The following is a 12566-nucleotide window of genomic DNA, read 5'->3' as shown; positions in this document are numbered from 1 at the left end:
TAGTTCCCGATAATTGTCTCGTAACTCATAGATATAATTGCATTATACAATTTCAGAATAACATGTTTATTTTCAGTGCCCGACTTGGGATAGTTGATAAGTGTTCGGAGTCCTGATATATCCAAAGATTTTCCTTTCGAGAATTTTTATAAGTGCTGCCTCACATATCATGCGATTCGCTCTTACAGGAAATCAGATAAGCATTTCATGATATATTCTGCGTTTTGAGAAAGCTGGTAAGTGCTGCCTGATATATCCTCCGATTCACTCTTTCGGAAAACCTTATACGTGCTGCCGCCTAACCTAAACTGTGAGTCTCCCTTTCGGGGAAGTTGCTAAATATTTCTTGACATATTTTGCGATTCTCCTATTTGAGAAAGCTGACAACAATTGCCGTACATATCTAGCAATTGACCCTTTCGCAAAAGCTGATAAGTGCTGACTGATGTATCCTGCGATTCTCTCTTAAGAGAAAGCTGACAACTGTTGCTAGACATATCCATCAATTCAACCTTTCGGGAAAGCTAATAGGTGCTGCCTGACATATCCTCCAATTCTTCCTATAGAGAAAGCTGATAAGTGCTACCTGACATATCCTTTGATTCTTCCTTTAGAGAAAGCTGATAAATGCTACCTGACATATCCTCCGATTCTTTCTTTAGAGAAAGCTGATAAGTGCTACCTGACATATCGTTCGATTCTTCCTTTAGAGAAAGCTGATAAGTGCTACCTGACATATCCTCCAATTCTTCCTTTAGAGAAAGCTGATGAATGCTGTCTGATATATCATGCGATTCCCCTTAACGGAATAAGTGTGAGGTGATAGTTGATAGATTCACCATGTCGGAACAAGTACATTTAATGCCATTTCATTAAAAATACTTTTTTGTTATAACTTTGTATTTAGTATAAATGAGAAATTCTTATTGAATGATCGGACTAAATACTGTTCGAATTTAAATATATTTATTCAATATTTTAATCTGATAATTCGACAAGTCGGCAGTATAATTCGAATTATCGCGATGTCTGGTAGTTTTCTTTGATGTTGAAGTTTTGGAAGAATTGTCTGGTCGTATCCGGCGACTTATTTTTAGTGTATCAATTCAAGTAAACACGATTTTGTTATACATTATTTCAATTCTAATATGCCATTTATCTAAAACAGAAGATAGAATATAGTAATGCTATTTGTTGGTCGCAACAAAAACATTGGCATCATCAACCGTTAAAAAGACGTCATTTTACCGTAAGCGTGTTTAAACAGAAATAAACATTTTAGAATATCTGTTTTTGACCATAAAAAGTACATGTATTTATAAATGAAAGACTGGAGAAACTGTAGACCGAAATTGATTTATCAACAGTTACTTTGCGTTGTAAACGATAGGTCGGAGTACCAGTTACTAATTACCTTGTTAGGATTGTAATTACATACTTGTACGGTGTTCAGTTAGTGCTAGCGCCTGCTCCCTGTGAACGCGAAGTGCAATGGCGAAGCGCGACAGTACGATGGTGATAACACGACAGTACGATGGCGAAGCGCGGTAGTACGATGGCGAAGCGCGACAGTATGATAGTGACACTCCATCGTACTGTCGCACTTCCCTATCGTAATGTAGCGCTTCACCATCGCAGTGTCACGCTTCACCAACGTAGTGTCACCATCGTACTGTCGCGCTTCGCCATCGTAATGTCGGGCTTCACCATCGTACTGTCGCACTTCGCCATCGCACTGTCACGCTTCACCATCGTAGTGTCACCATCGTGCTGTTGTGCTTCGCCATCGTACTGTCGGGCTTCGCCAACTTTTCTCTGTTTACTTAAGGACCGACTTTAATGTATGGAAGTGTACGGTCAGACAGAGACGTGCTTTGGATTTACTAACTAATAACCTTGTTTAACATAAATCTACATTTTTCGGCGACGCCGTCTAAATTCGTTTTCGTTACCTATGCCACGTGACTTCAGTTTGCAAATCAAAATACTTGATAACGCATTATAGATAATTTATCAAAATGGAAGATTTATGCAACACTCTGCCTGATTGGACAAGAGTGTCAATTTCTTTCACTCTGTTGATTGTGCTACGCTGAATGAAATGTAGACAAAGCGTTTATCCTAAACGACGCTGTTCACAGTTTTAAAGCTAACTTTGGCTTAGTATATTTAGCAAGAATATTGATATATCTCAAAATGATAAGTAAGTTTAATAAATATGATAAAAACCTGTTCAAATACCAACATATATCAAATTAAAGAACGAGCTGAATACGGTCTACGTATTACATGAATAAGGGTGTGATAAGAGTCTTTTATGTAGAGAAGTGCTTTTTAAAAGATTTTCCTTGTTACAGTTGTCGTCTGTATATGAAAAGGTTTCTTGCTTTTGTGACTTATTCAGATTGCATATTAAAATGAGTATTTGTTTGCTTTGATATATTTGTTATAAATTATTTAACTGATTTATTATATATGAATATTTTTCTTTAATATGGTATGCAAATATTGAACTCAGTTGAAATCTGTTTTATTATATATATGCTATATAATGACTGAATCTCATCACTCTGAAATGAAGGTACGCTGCATAAGTTTATCTATGTGATATGACTACGGTCAAACTTTGTTTATGAAACAGAAATATTGAAATAATTACAATTGTATGTTTTGCTTGACCTTCACTTTTGTATAGGTGTGACGTCATTGTCCAAAGATTCATGAATAGCGAATATGCATTTGTTAAAGCGGGATCAGTTGACCTATTTCAGAAATAAATAAAAATAATAAATAAAAAAAATCCTTTAATTGATTTTTTCTCATGTATTCTAATCAAACTTGATCTAATTAAACTTGATTTGTAGCATCTTTATTAGGCCCGCAGCCAACTTTGTTCAGCTGGGACATTTAACCCCTTTTAGGGGCTGCTAGAACTAAAACTAGAAATGTCTTTATACAGCGTCTCATGAACAGCTTGGTGGATCTTTGTCATACTTGGTCTGGAGCATCATTATAAGGTCCTCTTCCAAATTTATTTATATAGGAACTTGGGCCCTATTAGGGACCACTATAGCTAAAAGAAGATATGCCTTTCTTCGCATTAACCACTAAAATGTAATGGATTTTTATCAAACTCGATTTGTAACAATATCGTAAGGTCTCCTGCAATTTTGTTACAAATGGGGATAGGGACCAATTTAGCTAAAAATATAAACACGTTTAATGACCTCTTCTCATGAACCGCTTCATGAATCTTCATCAAACTACTGCTGTAATTATTCGTCTAAGGATAAACGAAACAAAATTGCAACCCTACGAAACCTTTGCGAAAAATTAAAAGAGAACCATTTGAATTGTTAAAGTGCGGTATTTAGTTTTGCAATTTGAAAAATGTTAGATGAAAGATGAATGTTAGATGAAAAATTCATAAACTTCTTTCCTTATTACAATTCGCCGACCATCATTTTTAATGATATTTCTTGTTATCCAATACGTTTCGTCAATCAAAACTTTAGGGTCAGTGGACAAAACGACAGTGTCGGTCGGGTAAGCGGAAATAAACAATTGTATTCTAGACCTAAATAACACTTTTGCATAAAATTTACCCAAAAGCTTTATAAGCAAAATTTTTACAACTTGTACTTTTATTATTTTTAGCTGACAATATATACTTTTAACGTTTAATGGCTTGAAATATATGAGCTGATTAAACAAAATTTTCTCACAAAACAATTATTAAATGTAAAAACATTATCATTTATTTTTCCACGGAGAGGTTAAGAACACTCGGTTAAGTGATATTCGTTAATATATATATCATTAACACTCTACCGGTTGATATTCATTTTTATTCTCACTCAAATAAACAATGTAAAATAGCCATAGACCAACGAAGCCTATTTTGGAATAGTACATTTCAAACAATATTAAGGTATGATATTTTTAGAATCATATTCATTTGAGTGACACTCTGCCTGGGAATTTTCATTAAATAACACCCGGGTGATATTCGTTTCAATAACAACTGCCGGGTGATACTCATTTATATACCATCAGGTCTGGTGATATTCATTTCAAAAATACCCGTGCCGAAATTATTTGATCATTGGACAGAGTTGACAATACTATACAATATAGAGTTAAATTAAAGTCGGTCCTTAAGTAAACAGAGAAAAGCTGGTGACGCGCGACAGTACGATGGCGAAGCGCGATAGTACAATGGTGACACTACGATGGCGAAGCGCGACAGTACGATGGTGACACTACGATTGTAAAGCGCGACAGTGCTATGGTGAAGCGCGACAGTGCAATGGTGAGGCGCGACAGTACGATGGCAAAGAGCGACAGTACGATAGTGACACTACTATGTTGAAGCGCGACAGTGCGATGGCGAAGCGCGACAGTACGACGGACTGTCACCATCGTACTGTCGCGCTTCGCCATCGTACTGTCTCGCTTCGCCATCCTACTGTCGTGTTGTCGCCATTGTACTGTCGCGCTTCGCCATCGTACCGTCGTACCTTCCCGCTTCGCGTTCACAGGGAGCAGGCACTGGCCCTAACGTAACACCGTACACTTGAAAGTAATTTCCTTTATCAATTAAGATCCAAAAGTTGTTTGTACAATAATCATGTGACAATGGGCGTTAATATTTGACCTCGCATATGTATTAACATATCAGACAAGCTAATTATTTAGTAAATTAGAACAATTACTAAGCGGTCAGTCTTTTGATAATTAAGCACTGTGTAATTATGCTGAGATTACTTAAGATTAGCAATAATTGAATAAGTAATTAGTTGAATGTTGCTCAAAATAGTTCAGTATAAAACAAAGACAGCACTAAAGGGAGGGCTATTGTACCTATTGTATCAACTTCAGATATAATAACATTAGCAGAAATTCGGAACATCTAGATAAATATAGATATGAAATATTATAAGACTGTCCATATTTACAGAACGTTTATCTTTATTATCTTTCTGGTACAAGGTAAGGTCTCTGGAGAACCACATTGCTCCAAGTTTCACTATGAAGAACAAACTTTAGGGAAAATTATTCGTTTGGAATTACAAATGGAAAGACTTCAGTCGGAAATGGAGAACACACAGAAGCGTACTTTGGATATGTTAAACGAACTGAAAAATTTCAAAGAAAAACTCTCAACTGAGTTCAACAGCATAAAAGAACAAAACAGACTGGACTTAGAAAACCGATCAGAAGATTTTAGAATCTTAAAAGGTATGTTATTTTCTGTCTCTTTACTCAAGGTTTGCCGACTTTAACTTTAACAGGTACTTCAATGTTGTCTTTCTGGACAAAATATGGTTGTTGCAAGTTTGAAAATAATTTTGAAAAGAAAAGCGTCGTCAGTTTCATCGATGAAATACTTGACAAAATATTGCTTTATCTATATGTCACATTTCACCGGGCTATAAGTATTTTTGAATTTAAAAATCATGCGAAACATGACGTGTCATATAAATGTCTAGCAGATAATATACATTATTTGTTTTTATTCGAAATCAACAAATGTGTGAAAGAAAAATAGTAAGTATAAATGTTATTCCCTATGTTTACCATACGTGTTTAATTTTCCTTATCTTTTTATGCAGATTCAGTTTCTATCCCAGTTATTGCATTCCAATCACGGAATCCATCTACAACCAATCCAAAGACTGGTGATAAGATCGTTTTCACAGACACACTGCACGATTCAGCGCATTCGTACAACAACAAAACTGGGATATTCACGGCTCCTGTCGCTGGAACCTATCTGTTCAATGTTCACCTTTGCTTAGCCACCGGTAACAAATATATTCATTATGCGATATATATTGAGTCTACGGCCGTAACTAACACACTTCTATATGACGCTTCAGAGCGATTTTGCAACAGTGTTACTGCTATTGTTTACATACGGAAAGATGACAAAGTGTACATAAAAGCGACCTCTGCTAATGGTAATGCATTGCGAGAAACAGATTATGAGTGGAACATGTTTAGTGGAGTTTTGTTGAATAACAAATAGCGCTGGCTATTACATTGACTGAACGACATTAATTGATGCGGACTTACATTTGTAGTCTCTATTGTTTCACAAATTGCCGGGAAAATAACTGAAAAGTTGATTTGTAAAACTTTGTTTCCCGCATCGTTAATGTATCTTTACGTATGATGCACAATCATTATTATTGATCATTTTGTTAATTGGTTCTATTCTTCAAAACATATAAGAGGAAGATATAGTTTTAATAAATTACTGAAACGCAAGTTGTTTAATATAAGAAAAGGAATAATTTTGACGCAGGATTGTGACTCACTCGCATACTATGCTTAACATTTTCATTACTGAAACCGGCCGAATCAACAGAAACAAAAACTAAAACATTGCCAATCAGGACAAATGTATATAAAAGCTTGTAAATAAATATAAATGTACAAGGTGATTAATACGGCATTTAGACACTTTAGACCTAATCGTACTGCAAATGTCATTACATGATCCGAAATACAAGTGTCTTTTCCGTCACGGAAAAATTATGATAGTGATTTATGACCCGTTCATGCGTCCTTAGATTTGAATCGTAAGAAAAGTCTAAAAGTAGGCATCTCTTACGCATAATTTTAGACAGGGTGACCCCTACGTGTGAACCCTGCATGTCGACCACTAAAAACAAGTTTTGCTTGTGTACATTCGTTTTCAGTACTTCCGGGAAAAGCTGAAGGTACGGTGTAATGTCATTTTCTGTGTTGTGGAAAGCATATGTATGCTTTGCGAGATTTTATAGAAATGATCCCGTCGTCATAAGGACATACGATTCATTACTTCCCGTTACCAGTACAGTAGACAATACTACACATTTTCTGTGTCATATTTTTTCAGTGTTGGATTTTGTTATATTCAGTTTATATCTTAGTAGTTGGATATTATACATTTAGCTAGTAGTATGAGTAAAAACTGAAGAAAAAAAATAATACAGTTAAACTAAATTAGATTATTGCAAGAGTTTGATTTAACAATTGTTGCCAAGCGTGTCGCCATCATTACGATCGCGGGGATTTACCATCGTCACGTGATTGGTTTGGAGGCAGTGGTGATCACATTCCTGCGCGGACAAACAGTGCCGTCTTGTTCAGATAGTAATATTTTGTAAAACGAGGCGTTTTGTCATATAAGTAAATACATGTAGATTAGATGAATTCAATTTAAAACAAAAATCAGGAAATACACGAGCACAGGCATGCACGCGATACTCGCGGGCTACGCTTAAATTGTTTGATACCTTTATTGCCTAAATGATTGTTTAAATAATTCTTTAGATGCAATTAATGATAAATCTTTTTTTAACTTTTTGAGGCAAAAACGAAAATACGTTAAAAATGTGTTTTTATATTGGCAGGTAAAATAAATTATTTATTTCTTATGTGATGTCAGAACTTTATATTTGAACTATATATTATGTATAATATTATGTTACGAAGCATATATGGCTGCATTCATCTTGGTTTTCAATGCTTGTAAAAGATATTTTATAGACATTATTAATAATTTTATAATATTGTTAAGTCCAAGGAAAGGATGTTAAGATATATGTAAGAACACTTTCTATTTAAGGTGTTGTTTGTTCTGTTGAGTCTTAAGACACACTTAAGGTCATACGATGATTTTCTTGTTTTAATGGCGGAGGAAGACGCCACATGCTCCTCCGCTCCAGGTATGGGCGAAACCAGGATTTTGCAACCCACATTCGGTAAGTCTGCTGGTTAGGTTCCTCATATGACAACCCAAACAGGGTTCGAGCACACAGATGTCAGGGGCAAATCATTAAAAGTCACTGAATTTAATCACTAAGCACGGAGGACTAATATTAACTTTTTTCCTGATTTATAAAAAGTTTTTTTATAGTTTATATTATCAGTCATTTAAAGATATATGGTATGGTTAAAACATAGACAAATACCCAACATTTCTGGATGCAATTCCAAATCTTTAAATTAGGTACGGATGTGTCGACAATGTGTATGTAAATTAAAACCAAAACAAGGCAAAGACGTCCGAAGAGACAAAAACGGTAATAGAAACACAGCGGCACCGCTTTGAAACGGTGGGGGTCAACACAACTACGAGGTTTTATAAATAAATAAAAACTAAAATGTTTACGCCTAACAAATCAAATATGCATGTTCTGAATTATATTCAAGAAACTCACAATTTAGTGTCAAACGGAATCATACATATGACAAATATTAAAGCGGTTCAGATCATTTTGGCTTGGGAACTGCCTATCAAGGAATCAAAAATGAAACAAAAACTTTTATTAAACCCTGCTACAGCGCCAGTATAGAGATGTACGTAATAGATACATGTGTATATACACAAAGCTTGTACATACTGGATACCTATACTTAAATGCATAATTAACAACGAGAACAACACAAACAATATAGGCGTAAAAACGTCTTAATACAGTCAGTTGCCAAAATATGAGAGTTACAACCAGTTAACTGTAAAAGTACCATTGCTCTAAATCACTTTAATACTATAGAGATGCAGTAAATGACATCTCCCCCAGGTGCAATCCTACCCTACAAAAGTCACGATAATATAACTGGAGAAATATTCATTTTTACAAATATTTATCTTGAATATCTTTTAATAGATGTTATGTTTTAACTTGTTTTCTATTAACTTCAACGAAAACTGTAAGCATGTTATATTTGGGACTATTTTCAAACAATGAGAGGTAGGTCGTTCAAACATAAAGGTCTTAACCAGCAAGAGGTTATTTAACAGTTTCCATATAAACATTTATGAATACTAACATGAAGCAGGCCGGTTAGAAATAATTGTGTTAAGGCTTAGATGTAAAATATACAGTGTGCTCTTTATAGCTTCTACTTTAAACTATATTTGGCTGTAACACAACATGTATCGTATTGTTTTGGCGTCGCCATTTCTAATTGTACATGTACATGTTGTTTGGAGTGGGTGGAAAAAGACGATAGCCAAGGTTGCTTATAACGACCTTACTACCATTAAGATAAAATTCAAGCATTGAGTACACTTTACAGCTTTTATAAAGCTACCAGTAGCCTTTTCGCGATACAAGTAACTTTAAAACTAAATAATTTTTTCAGGAAATTTAGAACAATATACATGTATAAGACATCGTGTGATACAAAATGAATTATGAAATAAGTCTAAAAATAACAGATGTTATTACTAATCCGACTAAATCCCTGTTTTTCAAGGTCGCAAATTTAGCCATTTAATTATGCTACAGTAGTAACTAACGCGAAAGTTAACCAGGTTTTCATTAGAAATATTCCTGCAAATTTATAATAAATTGAATTTCGGATTTTTATTAATAATCGCTGTCATTACTGTATTTTTAATACGTAATACTATATAATACATAGTCATATTTCACAAAGCCAAGGTTTAGACTGTGTTGCTCCAGAGAGGATATAAATAAAAGTGTTTGAATGAGATTAATATCTACTGAGTAACATTGAGGTTTAAACCATTACCATGATATATATGTGATAATGTACGAGTTTATATTCATTAATATTTGTTTTATCACATGAAAAAATGAAAAATATAATAAAGCTCGGCTAGTAGTAACTAAATTTTCTGCTTTTTAAAATATTTATTCCCCCTTTGGACCCCAGAAAGAGTTAAAATTCTCAAGATGATTTGATAGAGAGTCACAGTGTTTATATATTGCAATGATTACAGTTGTTCAGAAGCCTGATATTCGGAGACAAGCAAAATAAGAACAAGAACATACACTAGCTGCATCTAAAGACTACTAGTTTCATTTCGAAACATTTTTAGTTTAATATAGCATGTAAACCTGTAAATAAAGAGCACGGCACATACAGCCCACTTCTGGCTTTCTGAACATGGTGTTCACGCTCAGACGTGTGCTACAGAGCATCAGTGAGCAGAAACCACCTTGCTCTAAGGGTCACTAGTTTATTTAAAAATCAAACTGCACTTTATTTAATTCATACTGATTCGATTGTGATGAAAGCCCCAAGCTTATTTGAACCACTCTCGAGTCCTGTCGTTATTCCGGTGGGGTTCCAACCCACGAACCCCGAGTTAAGCGGCCGACACCTTAACAACTTGATTATCGCTATCATTTTTCAAACTTCACCTTATTTTAAGATGTGACTAAATACCATACACTGTACACAAAGACCACTATTTGACTTTCTTAATCATGATACTTAAGTTTGAAATAATTATCAATCGATGGGGACTGATTTTTGTTGATTTTATACATACGAAACGATATCCTGGCGAATAAACGCGTTTTACATTTATTACATACCCCTGAATTGTTAAACCTAAAGTTCAACAGAAGCCCCTTATGTCCAGGCGACGTAAAAACCTACTCCATTCCGTAGTGTTACTGTTTTAAATTATCTCAAGGAATTTTGCAAGTGCCACCTAAGATCTGTTCAACAATTCAAGCTAGAAGTTACAACAATGTTTTAAACAAAACGTAATGACTGAAACATGTGAAAGACGACTTGGTAGAGCACCACTTCTACTGAAAGAAAGATTTCTATGCCCTTTTTTATTGAAAATCAGACAATCTGTTTCTTGTGAAATGATTTTTTTTTCTTCCATCACATTCAGAATTCTGCATTGGTTTTGAAGGAATTTGGTAGAGAACTATCGAAGGAACATTTGTCAGATGTTTGCTTTCTTTTTTAACTAGCACGGTCGTTTAAGAGGATCTATTCTTGAACGGGCGGACGACGGACAACTAACGGTCATAAAAGTTTCGGCTCAAGTGAACATACAGAGGATCTGTGCTGTTTTTTTTTATAATACATGTGTACACACGACAATAATGCATGTGCGGTGAATGAAATAGGATTTTTACTTATTATAACTTTGACCTGTTACATTTGGACTGCAGTCTAAATGAAAGAAATGTTACGATATGATAACGTAAAACAACATTCATACAGAATATGAATTTCAGTGTAATATTGAAGATAACATTAACTTTAAATTTTATCTTTCCCTAACGCCATTTGAAGTAACGAGTACTTACGGACTTAAGGTTATTCGAAGTTCAAACTTGCAATTCACAGATATTTTGAGATGTTGACTAAACGCTTTTCCAATTCTTTTTTCACATGCAACGGATAATGCATGTTAGAAATACCATCATGATACCGTGATGCATTGCTTAATGCAGAAATAAACGTGTAACTGCTGGACAGAAACAAAAGATTTGGACTATTCTAGCAAAACGATACATACGTTCTTTTCAATGTTGGAGAAGTTCGTTAAAAGATTTCTATTTCAAAACTTAATAGAAAATGACACAAAGTTGTTTTGCTACTCAGTACTGATGCTTTTATTTAATTTATACTGAAAGAATGCATAACTGATAGCATAGTGATTGCTCTCTTCCGGTATTAACGTCGTGGTCGTTATATGATAAGTAGTATATAAAAACAATTCCTTTCGTTCGCAATACCTTTCAATTTATCATCGAGGATATTCTGACAGAACATGTTCTAACGTCTTTGTGGAAAATACTTTTTGTAGATAAAATACATAACATGAACTGACGTATCTATTTTGGAAACGGTCTAAAAGTATGTGTTTGTCAGCGGTTTTGTGAAGGACCACAAAACATACAAACAAAGAACCTTTAACGAAATTAATTTCGACAAACTATATACAGTGTAGAGTATTCTCTTTAATCAGGTTTCGTAAAGCTGTTTTATGAATATGATATTAATATTGATCTAATAGTATGAGAAAAGAATAACACGTTTTATGTCATTATATAATATTCCATGACAATTCAATGTAAAACAATTTTTATCTAAATGAAGTTTATATATTACTCATTTTAGACATAATTTGTACTGTATTTTATTGTGTTGTATTGCATTGTCATGAAGTGAAATGATTATGGTAAATCTTAACACATATTTTTTAGATGTTTTTTTTTTCATTTCTTTCTTCAGATGTTGACTTTATCAACAAAATTTAATGTTGAACTATGGACCGATAAATAAGACAAACTATTAACCGGCGATTGAATCACGATTCAGTTTTATTTCTGATGTTCAAACATATGTAAACCATGCGCACATAAAATAAAGCCTTGAAGAGGGCTTTATGTTTAACGTTTGCGTTAAAGGGCAGTGTTTACACGTGCATGAATCGAAATCATGACCATCGTAAAGGAAACGTACTAACTAAAATAAAATTCTTCACACTGATACATTCATTCATAAAGGAAACATTTTTCGCCGTTCGTCAAATACCACTGTTATCTGAGTAAGTCGGCATTGATGGTACGCTGAAAAACACATGCCAATAGAAAAATGAGCTGCGCCATGAGAAAACCAGCATAGTGCGTTTGCGACCAGCATGGATCCAGACCAGCCTGCGCATCCGCGTAGTCTGGTCAGGATCCATGGTGTCCGCTTTCAAAGCCTGTTGCAATTAGAGAAACCGTTAGCGAACTGCATGGATCCTGACCAGACTGTTCGGATGCGCAGGCTGGTCTGGATCC

The 12566-nt window shown here is 34.6% G+C and overlaps 1 protein-coding gene across 1 annotated transcript; it reads left to right on the top strand.

Moving 5' to 3' along the window:
• Positions 1-4849: 4849 nt before the first annotated feature.
• Positions 4850-6608, top strand: LOC123532038 (uncharacterized). The gene is made up of 2 exons (XM_045313376.2): positions 4850-5241; positions 5616-6608. The coding sequence occupies exons 1-2, from the start codon at positions 4929-4931 to the stop codon at positions 6029-6031; spliced, it is 729 nt and encodes a 242-aa protein (XP_045169311.2). The 5' UTR covers positions 4850-4928; the 3' UTR covers positions 6032-6608.
• Positions 6609-12566: the final 5958 nt, after the last annotated feature.

The sequence above is a fragment of the Mercenaria mercenaria genome, chromosome 11 (genome assembly GCF_021730395.1).
Source record: "Mercenaria mercenaria strain notata chromosome 11, MADL_Memer_1, whole genome shotgun sequence".
Taxonomy (NCBI): Eukaryota; Metazoa; Mollusca; class Bivalvia; order Venerida; family Veneridae; genus Mercenaria; species Mercenaria mercenaria.
The sequence above is the reverse complement of the archived record's forward strand: the minus strand, read 5'-3'. Positions and strand labels throughout refer to the sequence as shown.